General features: G+C 37.6%; 1 protein-coding gene across 2 annotated transcripts; it reads right to left on the reverse strand.

The window, feature by feature from the left end:
• Positions 1–435: 435 nt before the first annotated feature.
• On the reverse strand, positions 436–24,503 carry RELL1 (RELT like 1). 2 transcript variants are annotated; one of them, XM_031048998.2, is made up of 8 exons: positions 24,352–24,413; positions 19,347–19,472; positions 13,875–14,117; positions 12,042–12,113; positions 10,691–10,748; positions 7,868–8,107; positions 6,997–7,184; positions 436–3,516 (listed from the first exon to the last, which is right to left on the reverse strand). In XM_031048998.2, exons 2-7 carry the CDS (start codon positions 19,372–19,374, stop codon positions 7,004–7,006), a joined length of 822 nt encoding a protein of 273 aa, XP_030904858.1. In that variant the 5' UTR covers positions 19,375–19,472; positions 24,352–24,413; the 3' UTR covers positions 436–3,516; positions 6,997–7,003. The 2 variants fall into 2 exon arrangements, with proteins under 2 accessions (XP_030904858.1, XP_005149246.1); XM_005149189.3 differs by lacking the exon at positions 19,347–19,472 and having other exon boundaries at positions 24,352–24,503.
• Positions 24,504–26,292: the final 1,789 nt, after the last annotated feature.

Genomic DNA, 26,292 nt, shown 5'->3' on the forward strand with positions numbered 1-26,292 from the left:
TGTAATTTTTTGTTCCATACCTTATGAAAACAATTGAGAATAAAGACAGTATTGTGTACTTTTTAAAAGCTCAATGTCAAATATAGTAAGTTATTTTTTAATCAAAAATTTTTATAAAGATTGTAATTTAAAGTTATTAAAGCCTTGATCCTTTAAAGGTAAAAGGCCTTTAAGATAATCAGATACCAGCATGGATTTAAAGCACAGATTTTCTTCTTTCCCATGTAAAATACAGAACTATAGTAATATTTGTAATTGTCCTTTCTCAAGAATATAGAACTACTCTGAAGTATATCACACAACAACTTAATCTTCTCACTACCTCCATAAACAAAAACTTAAGATGCAAATTATACAAACTGCATTATATATTAAGACTGTGCAAAGGTGAAGTTCCACAGAATGGATGCAGGCTTAAAGAAGTCACAAGCCAGCTTAAGAATCAATACTTTTTATTTACTGCTTGGTAGTACAAAAGATGTATATAAACTATTTTGTTAAAAATACATCTGATATGCAAATTTAAGAAAGGCAGACTAATATGGCAATATCCATACCCCTACAAAATAGCAGAGTGTAGTGTTAAATGCAATTCAACAGGTACAGTTTCTAAATCCTCTTATTGAAGTAACAATGCACAAATTCAGTTCTTGCACATATCAGGTCTTGTAATACCTTATGAATTTTATACAGGTAAATATTGCTTTACATATCCAACACATTTCCATCTCCCTTATTCTACGTATCTCCGATGGAATCAAAATAGAAACTACTTTTAAATTAAGTAAAAAAAATACATATTTCTGTTTCAGCTTTCTTCCATCTTTTTGGCAAATTCACTTGCAGTACTAACCCATCGTGTATCAAAACATGACAAACAACATTATCAAAATAACCCCCTTTTTGTTTTTAAAGTTTTTGGAACAGTCTATAACTGTGTATTTCCTTTGTGAGAGTTACTTAAACAGCTTGGTTTTGACCAATATTCTCTTTTCCCAGTAACATTTTATACTCATAGCTCTCAATCTTTTGGAAACTGAAGCTAATTACTATAACCAACATTAATTAAGTTCTTCTAGAAATATTAGCTCTTCATATAAATAATTAAGTGAAGCCTGAAGAAAAAAAAAAACAATATTACATGTATGCCTTTAAGGCAAGTTTGGTGTTTATCTTAAACAGATTTCCTAAGTAAGATTTAAATTAATGGGAGCAGGGTTGCTAAAACGAGTCTCAAGTTCCAGTCCTGGCTGAGCAGTTATTTTGAGTTCTCAAGGACAGACAATATCTCTAAAAAATACACATTTTAAAAGGAAAAATAAACCATTTAATCTTTTCAGAACTTTTGTTTGATTAGGGGTTGTTTGGGGATTTGTTTGTTGTTTTGTTTTCCCCAAAATACAGCATTGGTGAAATGTATATATTTTTAAGTGTATATATTGGTAAGTGTGGCCAGCAAGTCAAGGGAAGTGATTCTCCCCTTCTACTCAGGTCTCATGAGTACTATGTTCAATTCTGGGGCCCACAGCACAAGAGATATGGACCTGTTCGAGCAAATCCAGAGGAGGCCATGAAGATGATGAGGGGGCTAAAGCACTTCTGCTATGAAGACAGGCTGAGAGAGTTGGTCTTGCTCAGCCTGGAGGAGAGAAGGCTCCAGGGAGACCTTATTGCAAACTTTTAGTACCTAAAGGAGCCTGTAAGAAAGCTGGAGAGAGACTTCTTACAAGGGCATGTAGTGTCTGAACAAAGGAGGATGGTTTTAAGCTGACAGAGGAGGTTTAGATTAGATACTGGGAAGAAATTCTTTACCGTGAGGGTGCTGAGGCATTGAAACAGGTTGCCCATCCCTGGAAGTGTTCAAGGCCAGGTTGGACAGGGCTTTGAGCAACCTGGTCTGGTAAAGGATGTCCCTGCTCATTGCAGGGAATTTAGAACTAGATGATCTTTAAAGTCCCTTTCAACCCAAACCATTCTATGATTCTATGAAGTCCAGAGAGTATCTCATGAATACAAGTAGAAGAAGGACTACCTGCAACACATACTTTCAGCAAAAGTGAAAATAAACTTCATGTTTTCTGGGAAGACATGGGAGTATATAATACATAAGCATTGAGACTAAATTGTATCTTTTTACACACTGATCATTAACACTGTGTAAACTGATGAAGAAACCAAATTCTCAGATATGAAGGAGAAACACAGTTTTGAGCACTTGAACTGAACGGATTGAAAGTATGATTTTAAAATAAATCAATTTCAATGCAAACACTGATTTTAACTGAGTTAACAAAATAGATTAAATTACTTTATAGTTCTCAGAATATACTGCAATCTCTACTAAAATGTATTACATTAGAACTTATATTCTTAGGCACTCGGAGCAAATATATTTTTCAGTTTCTATTACACAGCAAAGTTTGAAGTATTGCCAAGATTTGCCTCCCCATAACAAGTAACAAGACAAAGTAGAAAATATGATAAGCTGACACAAAGAATTAATATCACAAAACCATCACTGGTATTTTTAGCAGTAAGTCATACTTCAAATATGAAGGGAGTGACACTGGCTCAGGATTTCAGTGCCAATGAAAAAAAGCTACCCTCAGTCCAATAAAGCCATCTGAAGTACTTTAGCATATACCCCAGAAATACGCAGATATTCCATATCCTTATCTAATGTTTGAAATATGCTGTCTTAGCTTAGTTAGGAGCCTGTGGATAAAAACAAAAAACAGCAGAACTATTAGGCATTCTTCAAACACAAGCGAGTAGGTACAAGAAAATGGGGAAACAAGTGGCCTTGAGGAAAGTAACCTTCCCAAGAGCTTACACAGCTACATAGAAAAAAATGCTATTCAGCCTGTGTCAAGTAGTAAGGGCAAATAAGGAGAAGGAAGAAAACAATTTGACATCTGCATATAACTGAGCCACTCTAATGTGAAGTAACCTTTAGAGTCCAAGGGCTTATGTACTAAAGGCACACATGCAGATTTTGGCTGATATAATGATCTCCCTGTATGTTTTGCTTGGCTACTAGTGGTTAGATTAAAAGAGTATTCTCATCTTCCAAAGGCTTGCTTTTATCTTCAGCAACCACTTGTCAATTCTGGAGGGGAAGAACAAAGGAGAAAAATCCAGATGGACTGAGGGGTCAACACAGTTTATCCATAGGGTAATCATATTACATGTAATACTGAGCTCACTAAAAATGCTTGTCTAAGTTAAAAAAAAAAAAAATTTGGTAAGTCTTTCCTGTCCAAAACCTTAGATTTTCTCTCCAAGATGAAGCCCAACATTGGATACGAGGTCCACAAAGGTCAACAATATTTAAGTGTCTAAATCTTAATGGCTTTGCACCAGTAAAAATCAGCGTTTACCCTTGCATGGATGCCACCACAGAACTTGTAAAATGCAACAATGCCATAAATACATTTCCTTAAATAGTATGCTTCTCTTGGGAGTTTTCAGTTTTCTCCAAAGTGCTAGCAAACAAGCTTCTTCTAAAAGTTCCACCTGCAAGAGAGAAATAAAAATAAGCCTAAATAACAGAATTAGTTTTAGACTGAACATACCACAATTAAAAAGTTAGCAGATGCTCCAAAATGGGGAAAAATGCCACAATCACAGGAAGTGGTTGCCGTGCATTGCAAGTTTAGCATGTGAAATCCGAAAGTAAGGAAACTGAAAATTTAGCCAGTACTTATGAAAATGATGGACAAACACATGGACAAGCTAACAAATCACATCACAGTGCAAAGCACACATAACTTTGAAAGGATACTAGGAGTGAAAGATGTTACATAGCTTCACTGCACCAGTACTTTAAGTTTTTGTTTACCCATAGCTTACAATGGATGTGCAAGACCTCAACTCAAAATTCTGTCTTCAGCCATCAGCTGTCTACTATTTTATGTGCCACTAAGCATATTCTAAATAAACTTAAGCGATGAAATGGAGTCTGCTGAGAATATGGACCTTGGAGACATGGAGAAGACATGCTACAGCTTCCAATTACACAGCCAGCAAGAACTAGGATAAGCTGAAATACCATAGAGGTCACTTTAAGAAAATCTTGAGAACATGTCAGTTTAGGGGAAAAATAAAATCCTGAACTCAAAAGCAGCAGTGAAAACAAGCAACCAGCAATATTATGTCATTCAGGTACTGCCCAACTCAGCAATACCATTTCATACAGGAACTCTCAAGTAACATCAGTTAAAGTTAAGCCACAAAACACAAATCTATTGCCTCAAAACGCTGGAACAAACCTTTTCTGTCGACAGTTAAATACACATTTGTGTCTTCCTTCTTCCTCTGCATCTGAAGGTCTGAGCCAAATTCTCCAAAACTACATGCTTTCTATAGTAAATTTATTGACTGATGGTGCAGAAACCTTAAATGATACTTATCTATTCGGTTTCTGTTAACAAAGCTATAATGATTTTTTAGAAGTCTGAAGTAACTGAGTAAAGGTCTAACTACTACCTGTTTATATGTGAACAGCTTTTCACAGCAGTGGACAAAAACTAATCTAGAGCCATGCTAGGGAGCAATGTCATAGTCTTTCAAGAAAGATCTGTTTATTTTTTTGTAGTGCACATCAAACAAGCCTGGAAAGTTTCCCAGATGATTTACAAAATAGCTCTGTTGGACTGGAGAGACCTTTACAAGAGATTCTGCTATTAGAACATTTGTTTTCAGAAAGGGCAATACTTTAATCCTAAGGGAGGTTCTACAATAAAAAGCTGCCATAGATGGACATTTAAATTTTTTTATAGGTATACTATCATACCTCCTTAGAGAACAGCTTACTTTTAGATTAAAGTAGTAATGGTTTAAATTTAGAGAACAACTTTTAGGTAATTACAAGGAATACATTTTTTATTTAGGAGAAAGCAAACTAGAAAGAAAACTGGACTACAAAACATTTTTAGAGTAATTTAAAAATTTTTTTTTTCCTTTTTCCTAAATCAGAGTGCACTGGAATTAGCTTTATTTTCATATAAGCCTTTTTCTATTTCAAATGTTTACAGAGACCAACTAGTCTAAGTAAAAAAAAAAAAAAAAAATCGTATTACAAACAGTCTGATCATGCTAAATTTAGAGATACAGGAAAGAAAGAATAGTCACAGGAGTAACAAAACAATTAGCTGGCTATGAAAATGTCAACGCAGCCAGTGAAGGAAGAGGTTACTTCTTCTTACATTTAGCTAATATTGATTATTTAAAGAGAGTAAAAAGAAAGAACACCAACAAAATAACTGCTGAGCATCAGGACATAATTCTGAATCAGAAAGTAAGAGTAGTTTGTCTTTCACTGACATCTGCAGATCCTTTGCAGATTACAGAGCAGCAATAAGTCAGCAGCCACTAGAAAGTTACAATTTGCCAAAAATTGTCACAGAACAAAATGCAGAAACAAAATACCTAGTCATCCTTACAGCTATCTACCTCCAAGGCAGCTGTATTTACACTGGTTTTGACCAGCATTTGTCCAGTTTGATCTTACAAATGTCCACCAATAAAGATAGGACAGCTTATTTCAACTCCTTAATTTTTCAAACCTCAACTCCACCTCCTTGCAAATTAGCTCACTATTTACCTTCTAGTCCACTGAGCAAGAAGAATTTACTTCATTACACTCCACAGCCTTTTAAACATTTGGTAACATACCACATCTCCAAGTCTTTCTTTCTCTGTGACAGCGGTTCCAAAAAATTGGGTATAATTTAATGATAAGGCACAGAGTCCACACAAATACACACTCCTTAAGTTCAACAGTCCTAACCGTGCTACCAATAATGGTTGGTAGGATGTATCCCACTGCATACCAGTTCTCTACTTTGCCTTCCTTTCTTAATTGATACAATTACAGAATGTCTTCTTAATGAATAAAATACAGATATAAAGAAAAGGCCACATTTCAAATGCTGGCTTTTCAAATTTAACCTCAAGACACTCAAGGGGGTTTGGGTCTTGTTACATTGTTAAACATACACAATTTCCACTTGCGCATTTCCCTCATATCTGAAGTTCCTAAGAGTTTGAAATGGACTGAGCTGACACAACACAACTTTATCTGTTCTCTCAGCATACAGAGAATTTGGCACTGTGCACTTTGCTCAATGTCTTTAAATCTAGTACCTTTGTCACCCCAGAACCCCTTTCTTCTAAAGGGAAAGCTCTGTATTTAAATTACATTTATGTAAAATCATCTTTCTCCTTCAGATGATCAGTCAGTGTGTCATCAGTTAGAAGCAAACCACACTGACTTACAGGTTCTTTTCACCCCAGCTTTTACTAAAAAAAGAAACCCAAAACCAAACCAAAACCAGTCAGGAGTGCATTCCAAAGCCATGCTGGACACATTGACATGCTTCATGGGGTACCTCAAGCAATTCACTGAACTTTGATGACACACAAGAAAACCCCAACCTCTTTAGTAACCTACCTAGATCCCTGTGATATGAGCATTTTCATGCGTCTCCATTCTTATTAGCCAAAGATCCACTGATCTATCAGAGAAGTACCTTGTAAGCAGTCACTTACATAAAAGCACACAATAAAAGGCAGCAAGCATAAGGAAGAAGCACTTAAGTTATTCCAGTGATGCAGCTGTCAGCAGCATTTGTTTCTTCTGGGTAATAAGCACATAAATCCAAACCACTACTTATTGCAAAAATTAATATGCAGATGTTTAATTTTTTGGACCTCAGATGCCACCCTCCACAAAGAGTTTATTTCAACATCTACTTTCATTACAAAAACTAAATAAACAATTAGATATGAATTGGTGGATAATTTAGCCTTTGCAAATTTATCAATAGCTGAGTGAGCAAATATAATTTTTGCAAACTTCTGTAGAAACTTTTTAAATTGAAACGTGAATTTTCATGCAGAACTGATACATTTTCAACTTCATTTCTCGTTATTGATTACCTTCACTTATTTGACAACATACAACTTTCAGCATGAGTTCCCACTGTTTGTTACCTGCAGTTTACTCAGAGCTTCTCCTCTCTCGCATCTCCTGTTTCACAGGTGTGGCAGGCACTTCAGTGTCCTCCTGTTTTGCAGGTGTGGGAGGCATATCACCATTGATACTCTCCACACCGGTAACAGACATCAAGCTTTTCCGTTCTTTGGAATTTGATTTGTGCTCCACTTTTGTGACTCTAAATCTGAGGTGAGCAAAAGAAAGATGCATTTGTATTTCCTCAGATTAGCTAGATTGAACTCAGTACCCAGTGTAAGGACAGGAACATGTTTTCAGGTCCTTAAGACCCTCAGAGCTGATATCCACAAGGGACCAGCTTCACTTCAAAGCAATATTCCTTCCCATTACCTACATGTACTTGTAATGCTCACTATTGCTAAATCACACTTTCTCTGGGAATTATGTTTTCAAGCAAAATTCACAGATAGCATACTACTTCTTAGAGGAGTAATTTTCTAAGACTACAACATAAGCTATGAATTAAAAATAACCAAACAGAATGCTTCCTGTAGCTCACACTTACTTAAAAATACCAAATTCTGAAAGAGGAATTTATTAGTGTGCAACCCTTGTTTCTTTTTAGCCAGTATCAATGGAGCATAGCTATGGATTTATACTGACAGTAAATCCCCATCTATTTACATAATAATAAAATTAAAAAATAGTAACAAAAAACAACAAACACAAAACCCAAACAAACAACCCATGTTTATATCTTCCAGAAATAACCTCAGCCCAATAGTCATAGGGTTACAAAAAACAATCACTGATGCTATAAAACAGCATAGAATCAATAGATGCCTGACCCAAAATGGGCCACTGTACCTTCCCTCAGAAAACCATACAATAAAATGACCCAAGCCTTACCTTCCCACAGAAAGGACTGTAACTTCTCCGATACGACTTCTTCTGTGCTCTTTAGATTTATGAGCTGGCTTTATGAGGTGCCATCGTTTGTGGCTACAACGAGTACAAACATCCTGTTCTATTGCTCCTCCAACAGTATGGAAGTGATGGCCTTTACAGCTGTTTTTAAATGGAATAACACCAGGTGACAAGGGAGATCCTGGACTTGTTGGACTCCCAGGAGAGGTAGGAGATAAAGGGCTGTAGGAAAAAGTATAAAGGAAATTTAGTGTTTACTATAATGTCCTGGTCCTTAAAAAGAAAGAGTAAGACATAACCTTCAGTTATGCCTGTGAATAACTACCTTTTTCAGGGACCGTTTATTTTTGAGGATGTCTGGTTTAAGGCTCCCTCCAATATCCTATTTTTGCAGTTAAAATCACTTCCATTATTAATTCAGATGCAGTCATGTGGTTAAGATAATTAACACAAAGGAAAAGGAAATGAAAAAAAAAAACAGGCTAAAAGAGTTTACCTGAAGTTATACTGATGAAGACATGTAATCGGCTCATTAAATTCACACTTGGAGAACTATGGAAACTATTTTAGTGTCGTTACAGTATCTCCAAGAAACCACAAAAGAGCATTGTCCTACAACATTGCAAAGAGGCAAAACGGTCTACCATGAAGAGAAAAGGACTGAACAGATAATTTGGGTTAAGCTTCAGAAACACTTTTTTCTGAAAGTACTTTGAAAGAAAGAAAAGGCAGTATAACCATCAAGAAGTACTTATTGAGAACATCTGATTGATTCAACCTGATTTTCTTTTAAAGCAGAAAAGCAGGTAGCATATAGAGAGACCAGAAGACGTACTTTTTTTAATTTCAGCATCAATTTTGACACCGTGTTGCAACACATGCTTCTAAATCAAGCCTCTCAGTGCATTAAAAGTAAAATTTCTGCAGCTTAAGGTAGCACAACTTGTTTGAAAAAAAAAAAAAAAGGAAATACCAGGAAATTACATATTAGTAGCTTACTATGAAACTGGAAAGGCACACTAATGTGGTTATTCTGGTCTTGATGATATTCAGTGTTTTAATAGTTCTTTGCATAATGCAATAGAAGAATAACTAAAGTACCCATAAACTTTGGGTCACCCATAGTAACTAGAGGGCAAAATGAAAAATGAGGATGATCAGAAGAGGGCATGTGTATGAAAGACACACTCACACATACACACATACATAAATCTTATTAAAAATACTGGCTGTATTGCAGGAAGGACAAAACAAATTTCAGTGCTTTAGCAGAAAAGCTTTATAAACCCAGATTACAAAGGAACTAGGCAGAGGATCATTCTGCAGAAAAAGAAGGTGAAGATCACAAGCTAAACATCACAAGCTAAACATGAATCATTATGATGTTGTTGCTTAAAAGGACAATTTTCACAGTGGAAATAACAGAAGCATAACCTACAAGCCTAAAGTTATATTACTCAGCATTAATCATGCCTCAGCTGATCATTCCATTCAGTTTTGGAACTGTTACTTCAAGAAAAATCCTAACAAACTGAAGAGACTCCAAAGGAGAACAGACAAACAAAAGCAGTAACATATGCCACAAAAGACAGGAGTTATTTGGATGCTTATTTTCAAAACAAAAATATCAACAGGAGACATTTAATGGTCTTCAAATACATAAGAGAATGCTATTAAGGGAAAAGAGAATGCTATTAAGGGAAATCTGTTCAACATCTGAAGCAAAGACAGGAACTAATGGCTTTAAGTGGCAGAAGTGAAGATTTTGCTTAGCCATTACTTTTCTTGTCATTAGGAAATGTTTCGTAGTGCACCAAACACAGATACAGTGGATTTGCACTTAAGTTACTAAAGTTTTAAGAGTATCTGTCGGATATTATATAATTATTTTTGCCTTCCCTTTACCTTTTGTATTTTAATTCACCACTGAAACAATAGTTAAAATTCCCAAAGTAACATCACACATACCTATGCAAAAAGACTGAGTTAAATTCAAATATTTCTGCTGCACCATAAGTTTAAAAATAAGTCCTGTACTTGAGAATAACTCCTTAAATTCTTTTTTTTTTTCTACAATAGCCAAGCCTCTTAGCATTAAACAGGTGGTTTAACAGTTTAAATGGTTGCATACTCAACCCTTTGTTTTGCTAAAGCTACACACTCCTCCTTATTTTATTAGTGATACAGTACTATTTGAACCTTCATCTTCTCTACCTTGAACATGAACAGAGGGTTACAAATGAAAAGTAGAATAGTACAGGTATTAATTAAAGGTACTGATGTACAGATATACATAAATGATGCATCTGCAATTCAAGGGATGAACTACTTTCTCCATGTAATTCTCTAAATGTGTAGTGAAAAAAGTAAGAGATGGGTCAGCAAATGTATATTACCATGATTATAAAGAAAAAAGTAAACCAGGAGGCACAGAAATGTCTATTTCAAGTTAGCATCCATACAAAAGAACCAAGTGCTGCTTATGTTTTTTTCAAATCAGACAAACTAAGCCAAATTATAAGTAACTTCACTGTGAAGTAAACAAGTATCGCAACCTCTGTAAATACTTAACCAAAAAAGTAATGAAGCCATATTACACACCTAGAACACATAACCAGAACAGCCAGTTACTAACCCAGGGCATACTTTAAAACTGAGTGACTCAGAGACACCAGAATCAACGTAAATCAATGGAAATCAACGTATAATCATCTTAGCTGGCAAATCAAGGAATTGATGTACTCAGGAAATAAAATCCATTTTTTGTTGCCTCAGGAAATATGCATTAAGAAGATTAGTAATTACCTTTCAGGTTCAAAGACACTGCTATCTGCTACCATGGCCTTTAACACATCAGCATTTGCTGCAATGAGAATAAACAGAATTCTTCAGGCATTCACAACTCTAACCTCAGAAAAAGCAAACAGCAAAATTAAAGGTCCTCAAAGAAACTTCATTTAGAAGAAAAATGACTGCATCATGCATATCTCCAAAATGGGACAAGAGAAAATTATGGAAAAAAAAATATTGTTAATATAATTCTATGTGATTTTCTTAACATGAGCTACTAAAAGTACAGTTCATATTGCACTCAAAAGCACTGCCCCAATTAACCCACGTAACACAGCCATCTGCACAACACTCCCAGATAAGGTCTCTGAAAAGTTTCAAACATCTATTTAACCACAGGATTATCATCACCTCATATATATATAAAGCAACTTCAGATGAAAAACACTGGTTTAATTGAGCCCTACAAAATGCAAATTAATTATCAGCCAAAATAACCAATTGCTCACATATTCTAAAACACATATGGGCTACACCTAATCCCAGCCTCCATGAAAAATACACAAACTCAAAGCCCTGACAGTTATTAAATAAAAAAACAAAACAACAACAAAAAAACCAAACAAGCAAAAAACCAAGAGAAAAACAAGCAAAAAAACCCCACAAACCAACCCAAAAATACTTCTCCAGAGGACTAGTCTTTATTCAAAAATAACTCTGAGCTAGCTCAACACTTCAGAGAACTTCAGTTTACACAGATATAAAATTAAAAGGCTGCAGGTTCTTGTGCTATAAAAACATGCAGTCTCCTAAATGCTTCTTCTACTAGGCAAGTGAGTTCTGAACTAACCAAGCATTCCATGGGCTGCTTAACTTTGGTTTTATTTTTCCAGTCATATCATATTCTTTGTCCTTCATTCTGCACACACAGCACATAAAATCAGTGCTAGTCTACCCTATAGTCTCTGTTATCCACAAACCTTTCAGAGAACAGCTGCAAAAATCATTTCAAGACAAAGTTTAATCTGGTCAAAAAACCACTTCCACATGCTTTAAACATTGCCACTAAGAAAGCAACCTTGAGCTTTTCTTTCACAGACAAAAGGATGAAAAAAAAAATCAAACACCAAAATAGTTAAAAGTGTCAAGAAATGCATGAACCAAACTTAACATACAAAATAATTCTCAGGTAAGCAAAACCTTCCCTATTTTGTTTGAAGTTATTGCCTTCTAAAGGCAATCTCAAAGAGTTAAGCATATGGTTTATTTATTAAATAAAAATACATGAACATACCATATTTCAGAACATGTAAAAAAAAACTTATTTGTTATAGAACACCATAACTTGAATATAACAATACTATACCTTCATTTTTCATAATGTAGTTAACAATTTGTCCAACAGTGTCGCTGTTCTCATGTATTGTTTCATTCATTTCTGTGCAAGGAAATAAATATGTTATCAGTATCTTGGAATTCCAAATCAAGAAGTGAGTTATTTTAAAACTAAGTAAAAACAAGACCCCAATCTAAAACCAAAGCAAACACCAGAAGAAACTACTTCAAAAGACAGACAAGATCTATTGTCACTTTGGACAGAAAGCTTCGAGAAGACTTCCTAGTCCTTATTCAGGAAAAAATACAAACACAAGTTTATGGAGTCTAGATATCAGCTCTAACATATTAATTTAAGACTTGACTAACTTGAATTAAAGTTGAATTTTCAAAAGCACATGTCAAAACCTCTGCTGTACCCAGTAAGGAAGAGACAAGACAGCAGTATTTTTCATCCTAACAATAGGGACGGGAAACAAACAAAATCATTAGTCTGCCCAAGCCACTATTTTAAAATAGATATTATCAGCTTCCAGAATAAGAGGGATTCAATTTAAGCTTTCCACATTTGATTTTTTTGCAGGAGCAAGGAATTTAAGAAAGAAACCTTACGACTAAATACTTTTGGAATCAATTGCATCTATTAACAATACTGGAAGTTTCCTCAGAAAAACTTCAGAAGGCAGAGAAAGATGGGAGAGAAAAACAGAATTATGAGGAGGCAGAGCTCTGCCCTTTCCAATAATTATTACTAGCTTTAAAAATTAAATCAAAATAAAAGAAGTATCACAGAATTGAGGCAAGTTTGATAGGTGAGATCCTAAATCTGTCTTGATAGTAGTAAATTAGGGGCTACAATATCTTTGTACCCATGCTCCATCTTCATTCTAATATAGGCAACTTTGCAATGCAACTTTGAGCTACTTCCCCAAGACCTGTAAGTTATCCCCCTATCGTGACTGCTCACCTTGCTGTTACCAAGCAGGTGAATTAACAGATCAGCCTGTTCCATTCCCTACATGCATGCCCCAGGCAGTAACTGCTTAAGAACATCTAACACACAATTACTATACTGCATGGCTCTATCCTTACCACACAGCCAAAAAGTGCAAAGTGTAATTATTATGAACCTACTGACAGTAATTAATTAGGAGAAAGGAAGAAGCCCAAAGTATTTACAAGTGACGTGATACTTATATTTACTTAGCCAAATGCTATAGTGGCTTACTATAGCCCTTCCCAAGGGACAGCATTCTTTCCTTGTTTTGTTTTCAAGTAAGAGTAGATGGAAGTAAGGAACCATAAAAATAAAAGCACAAATAAACATTAGAACAAAAAGAAGTATCTTTAGGAAAAAAATATAAGCAGTACACATTACATACAACAGAAAGTAGACAGTCCAAAAGTTGTTTTATACTCAGATGGGAGAAGAGAATGACAGCACAACAGGAGCAAAGACTACTAACACAGAACTAAGATTTTAGGCTTCATGTGGCAGGGCTTTTTATGCCTCCTCAGATGAAATTATGTGCAATAATATTTTGTTGCTAACAGCATGTGGAATGCAGAAAAGCAATCTGGTGACTGTGACTGCAGTGTACAGCTGCAAACAAATATACTGGACACTTTGATCCCTCTGTAAGCTCTTAACTGATGTTAGAGGACTTGCATGGGAAATTGGAACACTCCTAGTTTTGACTGGCAAAGATCAAAACCCAACGGACATATAATGGTAACAAAAATATTTTCCTTAATATTGTTTTGATGTCAAATATAGACAGAGAAATGACAGAAGTCTCAAAATAAATTATTCCATAGTAGTTGTAATGTAAAGAAATAGGAAGTTACTAGATTGGTTTATTACCTATTTTTTCATCAAACTTTTCTTCTTCTACTTGTTCCGCCTCCGTTGTACAACGATATCCTTTTTTCTTAAGGACATGACAGATCAGGATCCCTAAGAGACCCATGATGAAGAAAACAGGAACCAATGCAAAAGCAATATATTCTAGGTGTTCAGCCTTGCCATCATTGCCATCAGTTTTAGTTGTCAAAGTAGTTGTCTGTAAGTCATTGCTTGACAAAAACTGGAAAAACTCTCCATTACCTATGCAAATGAATAAACACAGGTATTATTATACTCTGTAAATCAACCCAAAGCATTAAGAAAATTGCAAGCACGACTAAATCCCCTAGCATCAATGTGATGTAAATTCTGTGATGACTTGAATGGGCAACACATACTTCATTGGCTGCAGTCACAACCGTAACAGTAGATATTCCCTCTTCATAAATGATTACAAGACATCTAGGTGCAAAACCCCCACATGATATTTCTCTAACATAAGAGTGAAGAACAACATTCTAGCCTAATAGGCTTGTGAGCTCAATAAAAGGGCTCATTATTTCACAGAAGTGTAACACCACCATGGCTCCTTGTTCCCATCAGTGAGGAAAATGTGATACCATTTCTCCTGTATTAAGTTCATGCAAAATTGCTAAAAAGAACATGGATTCCTCCCTAATATGTAAGCACAGCATTTTTAACTGACCCTTGCAAAGCAGTATCATCAGGTGTGAGAGAAATACTGAGATGTTTTTCTTAATAGTAGGATTTCACAGCACAAAAGAAAAAAAAATTACTCATCAGCATAAGATAAGCTCATTTTCCCTTGTTTAAGATTCAGAACCCATTTTATATTTAAACTTGAAACAGGATGAGAAAAAAAGCTTTACATTTTGTTTGCAAAGAATCTAAGTTGCAGCATACACACTAACTTCAGTCTCACAATTATGCATTTTTGTTTCAATTAAACTCCGAATTTAACAGATGTATATTCCATGTTATAGATTGGGCTTTTGAACTACCAGAAGTACAGCATATTTAAATTAGAAGGGACCTTTGAAGTTCATTAGTCCAAATGTTCCTAGAAGTGGATCTGATTAGATCAGGTTGCTAAGGTAAGCTCCATCTGAATGATGGACATTTCACAACATTCCTGGGCAACCTGTTCCAATATTTGCCCATTTTCATGGCTAATATACCCACATAAATTAAAATCTCAGTACCTTCTCATATATAAAATAAAAAGCTGTTCAGTTTGTCCTGGTTTCAGCTGGAATAGAGTTAATTTTCTTCCTAGAAATCCAAAAATACACATTTGCATACCCAAAATTCCTTCTGAGCCTCTAGAGTTTATACACGCTCCCCACCCACATAAAAAGATTTAAATACCATTCTTCCAACATGCAAGAATATTGTTGTATTCCTACCCTCTATTATTACTCTCCACTCCAACTGAAAACAGGGTTTTTTCAGTAAGAAGAAAATTACAATAAAGACAACTGATAGAAAAAATATCTAACACTATTTCAAGATATCTTCTATTTTGTATTAATATGATCAGGAAATTCACAGGCATTCCATTATGAAACTGCTTTAAGGAACAAAGATCCATCAGAAAACCATTTATGACAGTGACGCTTTCCGAACAGAAATGTCTAGAACAATCAAATCACTACCTTAAAAAAAAAAGAAAAACAAAAAAACAACTAATTGAAGCCTCCAGAAAATTACTGAAAGACTCTTATTTCACAAACACCTTTACTGCATTAGCTTTAGAACTAAGCTGTACTTGAAAATACTAGTAAGGTGACAGACAGGTAAGAAAACTCTTCTATACCTGTAGTTAGATATTTAGCCTAATTCTTTCATATCAAAGCACTAAGTCGTTTATTTTTAAGGTATTCCTGAATTTTTCAGGACAGCCTTGAATTGTCAATTCAGTGGTACATAGTTCACAAGACTTGCTTAAAGTGAAAAAAAAAAACCAAAACACTGGAACTTTGTTGAAATAATGGATAAAACCACAACCAGCAGCAAGAAGAAAAGGTGTGCTAAAAGCATTTCTCTAATCTAGCTTTCTAGTTAGTTTCTAGCAGGTAGGTATTACAGACTAATACACCTAGAACACACTTTCCTAAATTAATTGTGGTAACATGGAGCCATAGTCTCAGAGTATGTTCCAAAAATAAGGCCAGGATGATTATTTGTTTAAAGAAGCATAATGTCCTATATAATTATTTTTAAATCACCAACTTGAAACCCCATCAGCTTGATGCAGCCACTGAAAACATATATGGATTTTACAATACAAAGCTGATTCAACCAGAAGACAAATAATACAAAGAAAATCGGAAAATAAAACCCAAATGCTATTAAATGTTCACAACAAACAATAAAAAATTCTATATAAACCTGAACCAATCTCAAGTTCACAAACAACTCCAGTGACTGAGATGCCTTACATTCTCAGAAACAGATCACTGCTCAATGTTGCAAATCAATGATCATTGCAATTGCTAAATACCGTCCCCACCCTGCAAAAAAAGCACACCATCAGAAACTCCTCAAGTTCATATTCCCAGCTGCCTAATATATAGCACCTGTAAATGCTTGCACAGTTTGAGTTCCTTTGGTTTCAGTTTTCTTTTTCTAGCTACATAATCTGAGGATTTAGTACTTCTACTCATAGACTGCCACTTGAAACACCAATGAGAAAATCTCAACAGATACAATCTAATTTGCAGTCAAAGGTGATGATAATCTAGGCAAATTCTTGAATGACAGATGTAACACATACGAGGCAAAATAAAACAAAAAAAAAGTTAAAAAAAAGAAGAACTATGCCTATACTGTTTTTTTTTCCTGACAGAAGTATGTTGGTATAAACTCTTAGTTTATCAAGTGCATACTCTGTAGCATAGTTTAGCCCACTACTTGGATTAAGATTTAAAGACCTTCTGAACTAGGCAGGGAGACATACTCAAAAGTATTTTTCCAATTTAAAAATTCATTAGCAGAGATACTCCAACATACCAGACTAGGTAGATAAGACTATGATTTTTCTTCAGTTGTAGATACCTAAAAATCTAGTTCTCCCATTAAAATTCAACAAGATAAATAACTTTATTTGCAATGTATTATACTAGTAAAACCGTAAATCAGTAATATTAATAATATACATAACTTACAGAAAGTCCATAAACTGCTTGATGACATTCATTTTATGTTCAGAGATGTAAAAATCCACCAAAAGCAAATAAAAAAAATATCCCAGAAGTATTCAGCTGTATCAAATACTTGGTAATCTTATAAGAAGAGTGCAGCACCCAGCTTTCATTATCAAACATCCTACACACATCAAGATATCTGCCTCAAAGACCTCAACAGTTACAACATAATGCAAAACCAAGGCTTGCCTAGCTAATGAGCAATATATTTTATTTCCCAAGTCACAGCTACATCATTCATTGTATGCTCCGTATTCTTCTTCCCCAGAGGCATATTATGCTTATTAACAGACCTGATAGTCTACCTCATTCTCATGATGTCTGATGTTGCTTCACAGTGGTTTTTAATGACAATTTCAGCATATAGAAATCTTCCTTGACTCAAGTCAATTCCCATAGAAATTGATTTGTTTTGGTGATTTGCTGTCCTGGCATTTTTATATACCTGTATACCAGTTTTCCCATTAAAATAACTTAAAGGTGTGATATAAATAAAAAGGTTTAGGAGCAATAATCAGCACATTTAAAGCAACACTTAAAGCTGCTTTTTGCCACAAGTTGCTACCAATTCAAATCCTATGTACTCTTGTTTGCTTAAAAATGAATATGTGGTAGGTATTGAACTTGAGTATTGCCTGCCCTTACTTAATCTTTACCTAAAAAGTAAATATAAGGACAGTCAAACTCAGCCAAGTCTTTCATACTGGTTCTAATCAGTACTAGTCTGACATAGTGTTCTTTCAGCAATGGCTCAAAGAATTTTTACAGCACCTTTAGAAAACAGAATATATGAGGAAAATGTTTGCATATGAAAGAATATTTCATCCTGCATTAAATTGCAATTTTTATGTGGTCTTGACATATCTATTAACATTTTTCTTAAGCACTGTATTCCCTCCATATCAGTAAAATAATGGCTGACCACAAAAACATTCCAAGACTAGTGTCTTGAAGGCTGTGATAAGAAAGGAGTAGACCACATAAGCAAAGGTATTGCTCTGTAACAAACTTAAAGGGTAAAGAAACTTTTATAAACTCACAGAAATGAGAGATGGAAGAAATTTAGAAAGGTCATCGCACTTCATCCCACTGTCAAAAAGCAGGATTAACTGTACCTAGACAACTCTCTGCCAAGTATGGCTAAAGATCCTGCAAAGACAACAGCTTGCACTACACGCCTATTTTCTTTCTCACTACAAACGGAGAGTCAGAACAATTCCTCCTTTAGTATCTACTACTATCTGATTTTGCTTGTACTGATATCTGCAGTTACAGAATTCCTCTTTCCTTGGTTTTAGCTGCAGGTACTTTAAAAGATTTCATACTTGGCACAATCACCAGAATCTCCCCAACATGAGCCCCAGTTATCTCAAAGCTTTGCCTTTAGTATTGACCTAAATAGGTGATTGATTCTTAAGCTTTTCATAAAGCACACAAGAAATCTCTAGTAATATTTAAAACTGCATAAAGGACTCAAATTCTTGAAAAATAAATTATTTTTATAACAAAGATCAAACCTGTTTAGTTGTTATATAAGCAATATAACTCATCATTAAAATAATGCATTCTATTTATTTTCTAACTCTCCTGTACTAAACTCAAGCATAATCTACATCTAGCTGACTACTTAAAGCACATTCCAGCTGGTTTTGTATTGTTTAATTTACAGAAAGCAACCCATAAACAATGATGTAAGCTCTTAGCTCTACTGATAAAGAATCCTATTTGGTTAGTCTGGATTTTGCCCATTACACCCAGGCCATTTATTTCTTATGGCATGCCTTTTATAGAACTTTGCTAGAACAATCAAACTCTTAAAATGTAAACAATCTACCTGCTAAAATAAGCACATACTCATTCACTATCTTCTTCTCTATAGCATTCAAGAAGTTACAGGATCACATTTCCTGCCTTCAGGCACAAAAGTGAAATACAGTTCTCAATCTCAGAATATACAGAACAAACTATTGTTGGCCTTAATGAATATTTAAAGAAATTAAATATGGTCAACATACAACCTATTTAAGTACAAAACAAATTAAATATTCAGATATAGCATATTATATGCTTTAACAGCTAAGCGTAGCTGGGAAACATGTCTCAGTAGCAATATCAGCTTATGTGTTTATCTCCCTCCCCACCACTAATGTGCCAGCTCACCACCCACCTGTGGAAAAAGAGCAATCACTCAATGTTCAATGTAATTTAGACAGAACACGATGTGCTTAGGTGGGTTTTTTGTTCCTTTTTCTTTCTTCCATACCTGGATCACTTCTTGTCCAATTCACCATGGGGACCTACACACTGTTTGAAGGGCACAACCAAAGGACTGCTTAAGCTGGCAAGGCCACAAGGAGGAATAGTCAGGCACCTGCAACCTCAGCTCACCCTGCAAGAAAGAAGCACCTGATGATCATACCTACTGCTTCATCTTCTCCTGGATCTAGGGGAAGCAGACTTTGAACTGCAATAAACTATAAAGACACTTCTTACCTCCAGGCTGAACATTTAAGGTGGATGGATGCACACTTGTATTTAAAGTATTCATCTTAAGTATCATTTAAAGAAATTTTTTACTTTAAATTACACACTTTAAAACTCTGGCATAAAAATAAAGCTTGTTGATTAGCTAAACTTCCTATATACACGCTAAATAACTCACTCTCGAGAATTTAATAAAACTTTATTTTTAAAAACTTACTAAGGCAATGGAGTTTTCATGAAATTAATTAAATGCCAGAAATAGACACCTTATGTCCCTTGGCATGTCAGAAGTGGTGGATATTTGCTTAAAATAAAGCAGGTCTAAACCATCTCTTTATTTTAATTCAGTACATTCAACAGAGAAGGCTGCGTGGAGACCTCATAGCAGCCTTCCAGTATCTGAAGGGGGCCTACAGGGCTGCTGGTGAGGGACTATTCATTAGGGACTGTAGTGATAGGACAAGGGGTAATGGGTTGAAACTTAAACAGCAGAGGTTTAGACTGGATATAAGGAAGAAATTCTTTCCTGTTAGGGTGGTGAGGTGCTGGAATGGGTTGCCCAGGGAGGTAGTGAATGCTCCATCCCTGCCAGTGTTCAAGACCAGGTTGGATGAAGCCTTGGGTGATATGGTTTACTGTGAGGTGTCCCTGCCCATGGCAGGGGGGTTGGAACTAGATGATCTTAAGGTCCTTTCCAACCTAAGCTATTCTATGATTCTATGAAAATAAAGCCACCTACTAGAGCTGCAGTAGAGGTTTCTGTTATCAAAGTCTAATTTCATTTTGTCAGACTCTTAATTCATGTGCTTAGCAGTGAATTTATCTACAAGCCTGATAGTAATTATGTACCGATTTAATACTGGGGTTTAGTCAGTTTAATGATAGTGAATTTAACCAGAATGGTTTGCTGCAACTTGGAATTAAATGTACCTTTAAAATGTTATCTGATGTAAACAGGATTTATCTGTTCTGGACCCTACAGTAAAATTGCCTATGCATACCTAAGAAGATGAAATAACAAGCAATTTCAATCAGAAGTCAAAATATATCACTGCCCAAAACAAGCACAAAGACATTTAGAAAATGTTTGGGCTTCCCTGCCTTACTACTGAGGTGGTAGCTACAGAAGAGACCAGGCAAACTAGACAAGGCAGCAAAGAACAAGTTAAAAAAAAAAAAAAAGTTAATTTTCTAGAGGAAGAAACCCTTAAGTGAAGAAAACCTACTGCCTATCATTTGCTGGCCTATTGTTCAAGGAAATTGTACTTTAGGGAATATGCACAAACTGAATAACAAAGGAAAAACACCTATCATTGAAGAGGAACGTTCAACAACTTTGTGAATTCCGCTGAACTTCTAGCTTCTTTGTAGTAATCAGAACCTACAGCCAGAAGTGAAATAAGCAGGAAGTCCGATGAGAAAAAGGAAGCCACATGATGAAAGAACGTACTGACAACTAACAGTACTGCCAATTGCCTTAGAGGTTAAGCAAGGTTAAGATTTGCTATTAAGAACAGACCTCAAAACCTTCCTTAGATTTGTCAAAAGCAGTATCTCAACAAAGCCAGCAGAAGGATCAACCCTGGTTCTTTAAAGCTCTCCCTAACTGAACTTAAGAGAACACTAGCAGCAAGATGCATGCAGCAAATCTCAGGGATGGCCTACCTGAATGTAATACCCAACAACCTCCTTGCCACCCAGCATTGTGTTCATAACCATAAAACTGCAAATATTTAACAGCACCTCAAGCTGGAGCCTGCTTACAGTCCTTAAAGGAAAAGTCTCTGACCCACTGAAGTGACCACAAAAATTGTGACAGTCAGCAATTTTTGCAGTAGGTCTACTCTGAACTGAGAGGCAAGTCTCCACCTTGAAGAGCTCTTTCTTAATCCTTACTTAGTTCTGAACTACATGCCCTATCAACACTTTGAGTAAGTTGTCTGCACAAAGTTTCAGGCAGACTTCCTTAAAAGCTTGAGGGTGGGGATTTAGGGAGTAGACATCCCATATGTAAGGGTAGATCCTACTGACAGTAAACAAACTATAGCTAAAAGCATTAATGTATATTGCACACAACCCTCAGAAACTTTAAACCATAGCAATTTCTACACTCCCAGACAGAGCTTGTTAGGAACCAATAAGGAAGAACAAACCTAGTAAATCATCTCATCGGTCACCCAATCAGTCCAAACAATCACACCATCAATGCAGCTGACATTAAGAATTCAATGAGAAAAAAGAGAAGAGTATCTAGACTTTTGTCATGCTGAGAAAGGGAAAAATTGCAATACGAAGGCTCAGTCCACTCCTTGTGAGTGACACAATACGAGGTTGATAATGCTGCAGAAACACATGCAGGGACAAAAGTTTCCCTGTTTAACAGTGTTATAATTGGAGTACTTATGGTGCAATTGCTTTGGTCACTACTTGCACAGCACACGGCCCCTACTGCAAAAATACACAGAAACTGATGTTTTGCATCTGTGTTGGAAAATTTCCCCTCAAATTTCAATTTTCAAATAAAACATGCACATAAAATATGCACTGGATGCAGCTACCACACACATTTAATAAACCTGTTTAAAAAATAACCAACCATCCTTCACACCAGATATGATTCCATATAACAGGTAAATTTACAAGTCGAAGCAGCATCTAGTGAGCAGCAATTAAACCAAACACATCATATCACATGTATGCAAACTAACAGCCACGCTAGCTTAAATGAGTTAAAATCCAATTTTAACCAAAACCAGTATACCTCCTGTGTGCAGATACAGCAGATAAACTGACAGAAAGCATTTGTTAAGCTCAGGGTAATAAGAAAATTCTTTCATAGCTTTACACATTTCCTGCTAGACTTCCCAACTTCTGGATTTAAAATTATGATCCTCTTCATCTACATAGAGAACCACAGAATAGTTAAGGTTGGAAAGGACCTTAAGATCATCCAGTTCCAACCCCCCTCCTATGGGCAAGGGCACCTCACACTAAATCACCTCACCCAAGACTCCCTCCAACCTGGCCTTGAACACTGCCAAGGACCAGACTTAATTACCGCTACTGGTATTAAATCCTACCAATGGCATACTAACAGTCCTCCAGCAAAACTGCCTTCAAGCTCAATAAAGAAATCCCAAGTATAAATATTTGTTAAAAGCCAGTATAAGCCTATGTGTACACATCCTTTGGTTTACTAGAACACGGTTACGCTCTGTTCAAGATGTCAGCAGCAGGTAAACTATACACTCATCTCAACATGCACTAAAATACCAAAGTAATAACTATCAAAGAGCAAATTAAATTTTTATCTATTAAAAAATATTTTACACTAAAGCAACAGAGTAGGAAAAAAAATACGGTCATGATCAAGGACAGAAGAAAAATCCACAACGGTTCATCTCCTCTAACCTCTGCATAAAAAAAAACTGAAAAAACAAACAAACAAACAAACATTCCCTCCCCCCCCCCCCCCCCAAAAAAAAAAAATCCTTCAGTTAAATCAATTAGCTGGGGTGGAGGGCGGGGGAAAGAGGTCTGATAACGCTAGCATCTTTAGCACCATTTTACTCTTCCCACTTGTGCCTAGGGGTATTTATTTCTTTCCAGTGCCCCAAAGAGAAGGATGACAAGCCTTCCATTCCTCTTGGTTTCAAAAAACAAATAGCAGGTGGCAGATACCACAGTCCTTTCTGACAGAGCCAACCTGCACCAGTGATTACAGATGTAAGTATAGGAAGACTAGAAATATTTATTGTTTTGTTTTAGAAAGCCCATGTTAACTGTTTCCACTAAGTTTACCCTCAAACAAGCCGGTATACTCTTATCAATGGCATATCATTCAGAGGCAATAAAGCTGCTCAAGTTGAAAATCAGGACAGGTAAAAATGAGCATCAACTTAAAAAAAAAAAGTTTAAGCATAGACAAGACAAAAAAACCACTTCAGACTACACAGGCAACAAAATCTGCTTCGCTTTGAGATTATTAGTACCATAACATTTGTGGTCATCTATAAACAAAGAAAATGTCACTTAAGACTAACTTCCTTTGCCGCCTGTCTGCGTGCGAGTGCTCTTCAGAGATCTCAGGGCTTACAGTCAACTAAATTTCCAAAACCTAAACGCTAAGCCAAGTTTACTCTCACAACAGACGGTGAAATAGAACCAATTCTCCCATGCATTTCTACCTTGCGAGACATCTGATTCCAACATGAAGTGAAATCAACTACAGAGGAGTTACCAGACTCCCTCTGCACAGCTCATTAGGAGTTTGTCTTCCTCGCAACTCCGGGCTATCCCTGGCTAAGCTAACAGTCCGGGCGGGAACTGACGCGACATTAGAGCCGCTCGGCATTCGGGCAGCATGCAGCCGGCCTCACCGGGAGAGACCGGCCGGTGCCTCCGGGAGCACCGACCTCCTCACCGCGATCAGTTCCCCCCGAGCTCCGAGAGGCCAGGGCGGAGAAGGGACACGCTCCAGTCGTGCGGCGGGCCACGGCACATGGCTCAAACGCCAGGTACCCCAGAGACACCCGCTTCGTCCCCGCGGCGGTGGCGAGAGGCTCCCGGGGGAGAGGCAGCGGGGCCAGCCGAAGCACTCGATCGACGGGAGGGGTCGGCAGGGCCCGGACACTTGCACCCCCCGACGAGGTCACAGCCGGTAGCGGGAGCCCGCGGAGAGGCTTAGGGGCCGTCGGCGAAGAGCGAGGGGGGGTCCCGGCTTGAAGCTTCCCCTCCGACAGAGCTCCCACCCGCGGGGAAGGACCGAGGCCGCAGCAACCCACCGAGAGCAGAGCGGTTGCTCGGCCAGCCACCTGTCGGGCCCAGCGAGGGAGCAGTCGGTGCGATCCCACCCGTCGCTGCCGGAGCCATACCCAGCGCCTAACCCGCGCTTCCTCCGCGTTGGCAGCCGCGCTGCCACCGCCCGGCCCACCCCGGCCCGGTCAGGCCCAGCCCACCGGCGGCGGGGCGCGCCCTGCCCGCACGGCGCCTGCGCAGAGCCGCCGATTCGGGGCGGTGCTGGCGCGCCAGGGCCCGGCGCTGTGAGGTGGGTGGATTTGGCTGGTGTGGGACTGTTGCTGTGGCCGTGGCGGGGAAAGCCGAACGTGAGCGTTAAGGAACGGCTGCTCGGTCCGACCCCTGGTCTGGTCTTGCGGTGGGCATAAGATGTTTCTTACGCAGTCCTGCGGGGGTTGTTCCGCCATGTCCCTCGGCCCCAGAAGCAGTTCAGTATTGCAGCTGGTAGACGAGGCTTTATGACCCCGGCCCCTTCAGCCTGGGAAGGGCAATGCTGGGAGGCAAGATGGAGGTGGGGCATCATTTCCTAGCGGACACGGGGCAGGCTGAGCTGATTTCTTGCCCCACTTACTCAGACATGTGCTGCAATGGCTCGCAAGCACTGAGGGTGCTGTGCCACCATCGTGAGGTTGTCTGTGGTCTCTCTTCCACCCAGGGTTAGGGCTGTCACTGAGACCGGTTCCTCTCAGCTGTGGCCACAGAAGGCTGGTCTGCCGTTCTGGTGGCCATGCTCACCATGCCGGGAGCACCGTTGCTGCCGGGGTGTAGCATGGCACAAAGACAGGAGCTTACAGCAAGGACAGTTGTTCTGCATCAGGGGCCCTGCTTCCCAACATCTGCTGAGAGCTTGTTTGTTGTCAGAGCTGCACTGGAGCTAGCTGGTGTACATGCAGGGCAGTCTGCAATGCCAAGGGGCTTCAGGGCCTTATGAAGTTACTGCCACCATTACAGCATTTAAAATGGACATGCAAGTGTTCAGAAACTAGCTATGACCCTGCACTAGCTGTCACTTAGCGGAAGGGGACATTGCTCACACTCACCCTGTTACCTGTTCCCATCCATGAGGCCTCAAATTCATCCTTTATTCCTTAGTTTTTAACAAAGTTTTTACACTCTGGTAAACTAATTCCCATGCTTAGACCTTGGCCCACATTGTATTTCAGCATCTGCAACTAGACTTTCCTACTAACATGGCATGAAACCAAGTCGTAGAATCATGTAATGGTTTGGGTTGGAAGGGACCTTGAAGATCATCTATGTCTAGTTCTACCCCTTGTGCCATGGGCAGGGGCCCTTCCACTAGACCAGGTTGCTCAAAGCCCCCTCTAATCTGGCCTTAAACACTGCCAGGGATGGGGCAGCCACATCTTCTCTAAGCAACCTGTTCCCATGCCTCACCATCTTCATAGGAAAGAATTTTTTGCTAATGTCTAACCCAAATCTCCCCTCTTTCAGTCATATTTTTGTATCAAGGCAGAGGCAGCTGTAGCTTCCCTGTAGTTCCGAATACATTACTCTAAATTATTCTGATCTATATAGTGTATTTACTTGCTTTTACTCATTTTAAATACCTAAGCAAAAAATCACCATCATTTAAGAAGCCATATTGCAGTAATTATAAAGGCAGATACGTTCTTGAATGATATTTTTCATCTAGTGTCAATGATGTGTGCAGATATATCCTTACAGCCACTAACTAGAGTTTATCCACAGCTAGATTCAGTACACTAGACTGCACCTTCTTGTCTGGGACAATCAGCCCATGTGAAACCTTTCCCTTACACCCCCGTGGCTTCCATTCTGGTGAAGAAAATCCACAGAAAATTATGTCCTCAAAAATAGTACATCGAGTACAATATGTGCAGTTGAGAACATAAAGCGCTCTGGCAATAACCAAAGTTTTAACCCTTTACCTCTGTGCTTGACTG

The sequence above is a fragment of the Melopsittacus undulatus genome, chromosome 7, assembly GCF_012275295.1.
Source record: "Melopsittacus undulatus isolate bMelUnd1 chromosome 7, bMelUnd1.mat.Z, whole genome shotgun sequence".
Classification (NCBI taxonomy): domain Eukaryota; kingdom Metazoa; phylum Chordata; class Aves; order Psittaciformes; family Psittaculidae; genus Melopsittacus; species Melopsittacus undulatus.